This window comes from Coregonus lavaretus (genome assembly GCF_964263955.1).
Source record: "Coregonus lavaretus genome assembly, chromosome: 17".
In the NCBI taxonomy this organism is placed as follows: domain Eukaryota; kingdom Metazoa; phylum Chordata; class Actinopteri; order Salmoniformes; family Salmonidae; genus Coregonus; species Coregonus lavaretus.
The window spans coordinates 30,200,622-30,212,161 of record NC_140004.1 but is presented as its reverse complement, the minus strand read 5'-3'; the positions used below and the strand labels follow the sequence as shown (position 1 = coordinate 30,212,161).

Sequence of the window (11,540 nt, the reverse complement as noted above, 5' to 3'; positions counted from 1 at the left end):
CTCTTACTGAATTTCCACGTGGGCGAGGATATTGGAAATTTAATCAAAGCCTATTGGATGATAATTTATTCATAATTAGAACAAAGGAATTTATAACTGACTTTTTCCAACATAACATAGGTACAGCGAATCCCCTTATTGTATGGGACACCTTTAAATGTGCCTTTAGAGGCCATGCAATTCAGTACTCATCTCGAAAACAAAAGCAATTTAGGTCAAAAGAGTTTATACTAAGAAAGGAAATAGAAAATCTAACAGAACAGATAGATGGCAATAAAAACTAACAGAGGCTCAGAATAAATTAGAGGAAAAACAAAAAGAAATGGAGAAACTTATTCAAGAAAGATCAAGTGTAATATATTATAAAAATAAAGTAAACTGGATGGAATATGGGGAAAAATGCACAAAATTCTTTTTTAATCTTCAACATAGGAATGCTACCAAAAAGAACTTAATGAAACTGGTTACAATTGACGGAGTCACCCATAATTCACCAAATGATATTTTGAAGGAAGAAACAAAGTACTTTAAGCATATGTTTTCTTTTCAGTCGCCTCCATCTCCTCTAACTGAAGCTAATTGTAGAGATTTTTTTTCCTATTGATAATGTCAAATTAACAGCCACACAGAAAGACTCATGTGAAGGTGAAATTACAGAGGAGGAACTTCTGGATGCAATTAAAGACTTTAAGTCCGGGAAAACTCCAGGGTTGGATGGCATACCAGTCGAGGTATACCAAACCTTTTTTGATATACTAAGCGGACCGTTATTAGCATGTTTTAACCACTCCTATGTAAATGGTAGATTATCTGACACTCAAGAAGAAGGTCTGATCTCATTATTACTGAAACAGGATACAAGTGGAAAATATAAAGATCCAGTCCATTTACAAAATTGGAGGCTCCTTACACTTCAGTGTTGTGATGCTAAAATCCTAGCAAAATGTATAGCGCATAGAATTAAAAAAGGTATTGTCGGATATTATTCATTCTAATCAGACAGGTTTTTTACATGGAAGATACATTGGAGATAATATAAGGCAAGTATTGGAAACAATAGAACACTATGGAAAATATGGGAAACCAGGCCTGCTATTCATAGCAGACTTCGAAAAGGCATTTGATAAAGTTCGACTGGGGTTTATATATAAATGCCTGGAGCATTTCAATTTTGGAGAATCTCTTATAAAATGGGTCAAAATCATGTATAGTAACCCTAGGTGTAAAATAGTAAATAATGGCTATTTCTCAGAAAGTTTCAAACTGTCAAGAGGAGTGAAACAAGGATGTCCACTATCGGCATATCTATTTATTGTGGCCATCGAGATGTTAGCTATTAAAATCAGATCCAATAATAATATCAGAGGATTAGAAATACAGGGCTTAAAAACAAAGGTGTCATTGTACGCTGATGATTCATGTTTTCTTTTAAATCCACAACTAGAATCCCTCCACAGCCTCAGATGATCTAGATACATTTTCTAACCTCTCTGGATTACAACCAAATTATGACAAATGTACTATATTACGTATTGGATCACAAAAAAATACAATTTTTACATTACCATGTAGTTTACCAATAAAATGGTCTGATGGTGATGTGGATATACTCGGAATACATATCCCAAAGGAAATAAATGATCTCACTTCAATAAATTTTAATAGAAAGTTAGCAAAAATAGATAAGATCTTACTACCATGGAAAGGAAAATACCTGTCAATTTGTGGAAAAATCACCCTGATTAACTCTTTAGTAATATCCCAGTTTACCTATTTGCTTATGGTCTTGCCTACGCCTAGCGAACAGTTTTTTAAATTATATGAGAAAAAAATATTCAATTTTATTTGGAACGGCAAGCCAGACAAAATTAAAAGAGCATATTTATATAATGAATATGAATTCGGAGGACAGAAATTATTAAATATTAAAGCATTAGACCTATCACTAAAAGCTTCAGTCATACAAAAGTTATACTTAAATCCAAACGGGTTCTCTAGCAAATTAGTAAGATTGTCTCACCCAATGTTCAAGAAAGGCCTTTTTCCCTTTATTCAGATTACAACCTCTCACTTTCAGTTATTTGAAAAGGAAATAATCTCCCAAATGTCACTATTTCTAAAACAAGCCATAGAAAGTTGGTTGCAATTTCAGTTTAATCCTCCAGAAACTACAGAACAAATAATGCAACAAATATTGTGGTGAAATTCAAATATACTAATTGACAAAAAACCTTTATTTTTTGACATGTTTAAAAAAGGTATAATCTTCGTAAATGATATCATCGGTAGGACTGGTGGAGTTATGTCGCACATGCAGCTAACAAAAACATATGGAAATGTCTGCTCTACCCAAAATTACAACCAAATAATTGCAGCTTTACCGCAAAAGTGGAAGAGGAAAGTGGAAGGGGGAGAAAGTAAGGAACTTGTCTGTCAGCCTTGCATTAAAGAACATAATTGGTTAAGGAAAACTGTGATAAAAAAAAAAAGTATATCAGTTTCACTTAAGGACCAAAGGATTGACAGCCGTCCCATATAGATTGCAAAATAGTTGGGAAGAGATCTTTGACGTACCGATCCCATGGCATAGTGTTTATGAACTGACACGCAAAACGACACCGGATTCAAAAATTAGAATCTTTCAATTTAAATTATTATATAAAATTCTTGCTACCAATAGAATGTTATTTATATGGGGGATACAATCTTCCCAGCTCTGCAGGTTTTGCTGTGAAGAGACAGAATCATTAGATCATTTGTTTTGGTTCTGTTCATTTGTAGCTTGTTTTTGGACACAGGTCCAGGAATGTCTAAAGGATTGCAATATTTACCTGGAACTAACCTTGCAGATAGCATTACCGGGTGATCTGAAAAGTCATAGTCAATCAATCAATAATATAATAATACTTTTAGCAAAAATGTTTATTTTTAATTCACAATCTGTAGAAGCAATGAGAATAGAAAGGTTCAGAATTTTTGTAAAACATCACAGTACGGTTGAAATATATATGGCAAATAGAAATCCTATATGGATGGTGTTAAGAGATAGATGGGAGGTATTGAATAGAGTTGAAGGATGGGACTAATAACAAATAACAACAAATAATAACAAAGATAGGTAATAATGTAAGCATACTGTGTCCATAATAAGTATATAGGTTGTATGTTGGGAGCTTTTGGGAAGGAACACAGTTAGAAAGATATGGCATATAGAAGCAAACCAGATGGACACAATATATATATATATACACAGTGGGGAAAAAAAGTATTTAGTCAGCCACCAATTGTGCAAGTTCTCCCACTTAAAAAGATGAGAGAGGCCTGGAATTTTCATCATAGGTACACGTCAACTATGACAGACAAAATGAGAAAATAAAATCCAGAAAATCACATTGTAAGATTTTTAATGAATTTATTTGCAAATTATGGTGGAAAATAAGTATTCGGTCAATAACAAAAGTTTCTCAATACTTTGTTATATACCCTTTGTTGGCAATGACACAGGTCAAACATTTTCTGTAAATCTTCACAAGGTTTTCACACACTGTTGCTGGTATTTTGGCCCATTCCTCCATGCAGATCTCCTCTAGAGCAGTGATGTTTTGGGGCTGTCGCTGGACAACACAGACTTTCAACTCCCTCCAAATATTTTCTATGGGGTTGAGATCTGGAGACTGGCTAGGCCACTCCAGGACCTTGAAATGCTTCTTACGAAGCCACTCCTTCGTTGCCCGGGCGGTGTGTTTGGGATCATTGTCATGCTGAAAGACCCAGCCACGTTTCATCTTCAATGCCCTTGCTGATGGAAGGAGGTTTTCACTCAAAATCTCACGATACATGGCCCCATTCATTCTTTCCTTTACACGGATCAGTCGTCCTGGTCCCTTTGCAGAAAAACAGCCCCAAAGCATGCTGTTTCCACCCCTATGCTTCACAGTAGGTATGGTGTTCTTTGGATGCAACTCAGCATTCTTTGTCCTCCAAACACGACGAGTTGAGTTTTTACCAAAAAGTTCTATTTTGGTTTAATCTGACCATATGACATTCTCCCAATCCTCTTCTGGATCATCCAAATGCACTCTAGCAAACTTCAGATGGGCCTGGACATGTACTGGCTTAAGCAGGGGGACACGTCTGGCACTGCAGGATTTGAGTCCCTGGCGGCGTAGTGTGTTACTGATGGTAGGCTTTGTTACTTTGGTCCCAGCTCTCTGCAGGTCATTCACTAGGTCCCCCCGTGTGGTTCTGGGATTTTTGCTCACCGTTCTTGTGATCATTTTGACCCCACGGGGTGAGATCTTGCGTGGAGCCCCAGATCGAGGGAGATTATCAGTGGTCTTGTATGTCTTCCATTTCCTAATAATTGCTCCCACAGTTGATTTCTTCAAACCAAGCTGCTTACCTATTGCAGATTCAGTCTTCCCAGCCTGGTGCTGGTCTACAATTTTGTTTCTGGTGTCCTTTGACAGCTCTTTGGTCTTGGCCATAGTGGAGTTTGGAGTGTGACTGTTTGAGGTTGTGGACAGGTGTCTTTTATACTGATAACAAGTTCAAACAGGTGCCATTAATACAGGTAACAAGTGGAGGACAGAGGAGCCTCTTAAAGAAGAAGTTACAGGTCTGTGAGAGCCAGAAATCTTGCTTGTTTGTAGGTGACCAAATACTTATTTTCCACCATAATTTGCAAATAAATTCATAAATCCTACAATGTGATTTTCTGGATTTTTTTTCTCAATTTGTCTGTCATTGTTGACGTGTACCTATGATGAAAATTACAGGCCTCTCTCATCTTTTTAAGTGGGAGAACTTGCACAATTGGTGGCTGACTAAATACTTTTTTTCCCCCACTATATATATATATATATAATAGAATTATTGTAAAATTAACTCTGTCCATAAGGTGTAGATAGTAAGCATAGACCGGAAGTAGAGGCCTGGGCATTGTTGTTCACTAATTTACTCCAAGTAGGGAAAGGATGGTGGGGTTGAAAAGTAATAAAGGGGAGTATATATATAAAAAATAAAAATAAACATGGGGGATTGGAAGTGATGCAGACAATTACATTGATAGAAGATACAATCTATCTGCAATATTAAGCTGATCCATTCCCCCAAAAAATAAAAAATAAAATAAAATAAAAGTTTTTATTCATATAAAAAAATTCTGATTGATTGAATTCTCCATGGTCTATATTAAAGGGCACTTCATTGAATATAACAGGCTTTTAACATTCTATTCAATATTGGTGCACAATTTCTACTTCAAATATCAAAGGGATGCAAAAGGCTGTTATTGGCAGAGCAGTTTAGAACTCTGTTATTGGTCTATTTACTTATACCGCCTGGTGATGTCACCAGACAAGCCAAAACACCACCCATGCAAAACCTGCTGATTTAGAAGGTCCTGTGTAAATTGTATTTTCAACCAGCAACTATCAGGAAATAACACTGATAAAAAATGTTAACGCTTTTACAGTGTTAGTGCTAGATTCAATCCGATTGACATCCGCATAGCATTGTTTTGGCGGTGTCAGAGGTGGAACTGCGAGCTGTCAAATCAAGCGGCTCGTTGCGTTACCTTTTTCGCAGACACTGCCATTGGATGCAACGAAACCACACCAGACTATAAATCGGACAAATCCCATGCAGCCATTTTAGAAGTTAATGCAGCCGTGTTACAAGTTCAAAACACTGGAATTAGGCTGATGGGCATAAATTCCCCCATCCAAATGAACATTAATCCATGCATTAGGCTAACATCAATGGTTTGACATTTGAGAGTCATTATTTCTAACATCGATAGAACCTACACTTTCTAGTGCCGTAGGGATACTAAGGGAGGGAGTGGTTTGTGACATAAGAGCAGCTGCTCACCAATGTCAGCTAATACCGCAGTTACACCTCCAACACATCTGCTATGTGGATGTCGGCCAACTCTGACATCCGCATAGATTGAATCCAGGCCTTAGTTTCAACAGCTGTTGTACAATATGATACAAAACACAGGAAAACTACATTTTGACTGCAATGGGCCTTTAAAACATCATCAATACATGCTGTTTACCACACAAAGGCATTTCCAGCTTCTGTATAATAATTAAAAAAACTTTAGATAATATTGAATATGGATGGAAACATTGTTAGAATTTTCCAAGACCAGTTAATTTCCCAACTCATCTGAGTACTTTTGTACCAGTTAAAGGCCCAGTGCAGTCAATAGTTTTTATTGTATTTTGTATCGTATTGTACAACAGTTGATGAAAGTTACATTGTAAAAGTGTGAAGAAAATGTGATCATTGTTATTCCTAATAGTTGCTAGTTGAAAATACAATATTGACAGGACTTTCTAATCAGCAGGATTGCATGGGCGGGAGTTTCGGCTTTCCATTGTGACATTCCCATGTGGTAAATTGGTTAATAGACCAATAGCAAAGAGATCCAAATCTCTCTGCCAATAACAGCTAGTTTTCAGTTTTCCCTTCCCACTCCCAGACAGTCCTGACAAAATTCTTGCTTGAGAATATTTTTTCTGCTAAAAAGCTATTTTTGCCCATTTGAATGGAATCTATTACAGTAAGGTACTAATTGTTACCCAGAAATGATTTGATTGATATAAAAACAGCTGCATTAGGCCTTTAATCCATGTAATTATTTTTATGCTTGTGTGTTTTGTGCTGCCTTGTGTGAACGTCTGCCTTTTGTCCAACAACCATGGGCCTCGGAGCGGTGAGTTATATTAGTGCCACAGAGCTCCATGGGGATGGTACATGCTTACACTACTACTCTGTGCCCTCCAGTGTTAAACTGATGTAGATCACATGCAGTATATTAACGTCAACGCTGCAAGAATGTATCCAAATGTATTTCTAAGGCGGACATTGGATTCTAAAAGGGAATTGATCATTGTAAAAAGAACTTACATTTCAATAGAAGTAAGCATATATGACTAGCTATAAAGATAAATGTAGCAATTGCAACAGAAAATAAATAGGGTTGGTGGGAATTTGTGCAAATAACTTTTAATAAAGGTTATCTACATAAATTGCTGCTTCAGTTTTTGATCATTTGATGTCCATTGAAAGTGGTCAATAGCAAGTCATGCATCTTAAACACGAGGGAACACATTTAGCAATATTTTATTAGTGCAGTAAAACAGAGGTTAGAGCCATATACCTAACAATAAGTATTTTGGCATTACTAATACAGGGGGCACAAAAAGCTCAAAAGGCATTCAACTAGGAATGCACAACTCCAGTTCAAGAATCACAGTCCCCATTTGTTTTCATTCATACCTGGCTCTATATTGATAAATCAATACCACTTTATTAAGTTGATTGATTAATTGATCAGAGTGCAGTGCATACAGCTGGTTGAACTCCCGGGTCTAAATTGGTCGCCGATTGACAGAAATGGGAAGAAAAAACAAACAAAACAGCAGCCACTTTCAACCCTGAGGACCAGTTGTGTTCCCCTGCATTAAAAACGTAACTGAGCGCTACTCTACATGCCCGTCCAGTCAGTCCTCAACTTATTAGAATCCACAGAACATAAAAGTACAGACTGGATTGTTTTGAATGTTTCGGGAGCTTTGATGAGGTAGAATGAAACTTGCCCCAGCCAGGCCTTTATACTGACTGGTCATACTGTTAGTACAGAGCATCTTGGTCCAGACTTTCTCACGAAGTGAGTCAATATTTTCTCTAGAATACAGCGTTTTCCTCTGAGAATGCAAAGCACCCTCCAAAGCCTCCTTAACACCCATTCCTGATCGGTGGCTTGCACTGTTGTTGGCTTAGGGTTCCCCGATCCTCCTGTTATAATTAAGGTTCAGCTCTGCTGTGGGGAGGGATCGGCTGGCTGGGAAGTGTTGTGCTGAGCTATTGCTTGAGCCTCTGAGGAATGCCACAGTGTGAACACACAACAGGGAAACAGTGACTTAGGGCTCTATTCAATCCGTAGTGCTGAAGACACGCTTTATAGCGCAATTGACAATTAAAGGCAATGTTCTCACGGTCGCGGAGATGGCATTCACTGTAAACGCTCAGCTCAATCGGAAATTACTTTTAAATTTTTACGCGGATCTTGCGCGATACGGATTTAATCCACCCCATAAGATCACAAATAAGGATATGAGCTCAGGCAGAAAGAATGCCCATTATTTGCACCCCTTTATACCAGCCCAAAAGAGTCGGTCTGGGAGTGTGAATATTGCCACTAAACAGTCCCAATGAGGGTATATTGTTACATAGGTAGAGTTTCGGCTCCAATCCTGAGTTCCACACACATTGATTGCACAAGGACATTTCTCAATGGATATTGTAATATTAATCGAGGTTACAGGACAGAGTTGTAGCCTACACCATTTCTGCAGTGCTTATTACAGGTCGGCTTGGGGCTGGGATTCAAACAAACGCAGATAAAGTACCAGTGTGCTCCGATGGACTTTTAAAGGTAATTTCTGCCTGAGCAGACATCATTGGCCTTTACAGATAATGTGATCTCCATGAACATTTGGGAAGTTGCCTTCAAAAGTCTATCGCTTGTGAACAGGTCGTTAATCTGTGTTTGTTTGAAACCTAATTGTAATCTTGGTTAAGTATTCAAATGAGTGATTCATCCTTTCAATGTGTGCGAGCTGAATTATAAAGTAAATAGCCTCAAAGCTAGACATGAACAGTTTGGACATTCTAACTACTTTTTACACTTAAATCATTGTTGTCAATTTAATGTCACAATTTACAAAATCAAAGTCTGATAGAACTATAATCTATTTAAAATTACATACGAATACACAAGGTATTAGATCAAAGTGAATAACATTGCACTTCTTTGAAAGTAAGTTTTTAACTGCAACAGAATCTAATGACTTGCATACAAAACTTTTTCTTCTTCTTCTGTACTCTACTTCACTACTAACAACTTAAGTTATATATTGAAAAGTAGGAAAAAGATAAGGCCTCATGAAGAAAATAGTATATCAGGCCATTCTAGCTAGACTAAAGGTTTGCAGACATTGGGCCAATTTGACTTCCATTGTGATTTGTCAGTAATTTACAGAGAATGTGACCGATCTCTCAGAACGGTAAGAGACAAGTATCTACTGTTGTGGTTCTACACAACATTATGGACATCTGGTTGTTGATAGTGGTCTTCTAATAAGACAAAACGCGGAAGTAAGACGCAGCCAGTTGTCTCGGTTGATCTATAAAGTGACACCTGTATCTCGGAGTACTGTGTAACTGCAACACTTTGAATAAGACAGGCAGGATATCACACAACTAAGGCTGCGTTTACACAGGCAGTCCAATTCAGATCTTTTGCACAATTATTGGCAAAAGGGGCTGATCTGATTGGTCAAAAAGACAAATGAGTGAAAAATATCAGAATTGGGCTGCATGTGTGAATGCAACCTAATTGTCTCATAATATAATCCTAGAGTATTTAGACCACCCCAGCAGTTCTTCTACAGCAAGAATACAGCGACATGTCTGGCAGCGTGAGACTTTCACACCTCTAGTCTCTTTTCTAAGAGCAATAGAGCCCACTTTCAGTCTCCATTGTTAGAAGTGGCAAAATGTTATTTTCTTCAATTCTAAGTCGGTGAGTGTGCTTTCACTGCCAGATAAGAATGCCTGACCAAACAGCAATGTGTTATTTCCTCAAGAGTTATTATGGGAAATTGTACCAATTAAGGTTTAACTGATGAGGTTTGACCAAACCATGGTACTTGTTCCTCTGTCTCCAAAACAATACAAACATAGCACAATAAAGAGTTAAATACCCCTCTGATAAACAAAACTATAGTAAGATCTATCCAAAATGCTCCAAGGTAACACTTCCCTATGGCAACATAAATATAGTGAAAAACAAGTCCTTCATTTGGTCTTGCAAAACAGAATGGCAATCCTTACTAAGAAGTATGATAGAACCAGTATGATCAAGTTGTTGGCTTAATTAATATATTTAGCCAACATCACTAACTTAATATAATGCAACAAGGAGGAGGAACAATTTTACCCCCTAAACTCTAGTCTAGCAAACCATTGTGCATTCTAACAAAAAAAAAAAAACAGCTTTGGCTGTTAGTACTAATCTAGGTCTGAGAAAGCTTCTCTAACGCACCACTTTAAAAATCAGCTTTATGTTGATTATCCTGAGCAAAGCATATAACTGAATACCCTGCTTTTCCCAGCCTCAGATAAAACTACATTTCAACACATAACCCTTATCCCTGCCGGAAGAACTGAAATCCTATACAACTAACTGTCACATTGATTCTTGTTCAACCCTGCTTTGACAGGGCTTTTTGCCCTTGTTGGGAAATCCACGTCAAACTAGAAAACCAGCAGAAATCCCCCTTTTCCCCAAAACTAAGTACAACTCCCTTTTCCAATAAATACAGATTGCATTGTCTTTTCAGTTAGCAGTCTTATTAAAATGCAGAAGCAGCAACGGTCTGAATTCAAAATGGTGCCACTGAATATCTGTCATCCATATATATGAACCACAAGAAACCTCAAAGTCTGTATATGCATATGTCTTTTGATAACATAGCTGTGCTTCAACCTAGTTTGTTTGGGGGAAGTTTCTATAACTAACATAAGAATACTATTTAGATGTTTAGAACAACACACTAAGCGGTTAAGTAGGATGCTCTAGATTCTAATTCAAATACATAATTTACCAAGATATCTAAAGTACTACACCACAAGTTAAGAGAAAGAAAAACTTAATCCGTTAACTACTCAGGCACACGGAAATAGGAAAAGTATCAACAACATCCTACTAATATCAATATGAGTCTTATACCGTCACAAAAGATGGCATTTCATCCTGTGTAACAGCACATGTATGGCCAAAGTCCATTCTGATTGACAACAGTTTTTTATCCCTCACCCAAAAGGACATGAAGGGCAATGTTGATCATATTCCCCATAAGATATCAGTCTGTCATCATCATATAGGGGAATCCGCTCTTACTGTGTGGAGTGCATAGCATTATCCCACTCATCCCTACTATATCTAGAACACTAGGCTGGCTAACCATGACCTAGCCAGTCTTCTCAAAAGAGTTTGATTGTAATTTCTGCATATAATCAAATGAATAAGTCTATAAAGCCTGTGAGAGAACTACAAGTTATATTACCTAAGAGAGATACCTTTCTTCAGGGCAAGGCACTGCTTAATAAGGGAGTAAAATGATCAGAGAGTAATAGAGGAGATCCTTGGAAGTATGTGTTCGCTCCAGTGATTGGAGAGGAGCCTTGCATAGCAGGTCACCCACGAGGCTCTTCAGCTCTTGAAACGGGTCTGCTCACATATGTGGTTGAATTTCCTGCAACAAAGTAAAAGGAAAACAATACAAACGTGTCACATCTTGTACCAGAGGCAGAGCTGCTGTGTGAGGAGCTGTGAAGTGTGAAGGAGTCATTGTAGCTTTCCTCTAACACCAGGTGTGATTGGCCAAGTTTAAACAATAACGCCCTCTGTTGGTAAAATGCATGTACAGCCACGCAATAGAACGCATATCTATCAAAGG

At 37.6% G+C, this 11,540-nt stretch overlaps 1 protein-coding gene across 1 annotated transcript in view; it reads right to left on the bottom strand.

The window, feature by feature from the left end:
• Nucleotides 1-7,121: 7,121 nt before the first annotated feature.
• Nucleotides 7,122-11,540, bottom strand: part of LOC311144972 (E3 ubiquitin-protein ligase CHFR-like) — a 35,965-nt gene continuing 31,546 nt past the window's right edge. The window contains exon 18 of the mRNA XM_084181170.1: nucleotides 7,122-11,336. Coding sequence (XP_084037296.1) covers nucleotides 11,294-11,336 — 43 coding nt within the window. The 3' untranslated portion in view covers nucleotides 7,122-11,293. The remainder of the gene's footprint in view (nucleotides 11,337-11,540) is intronic.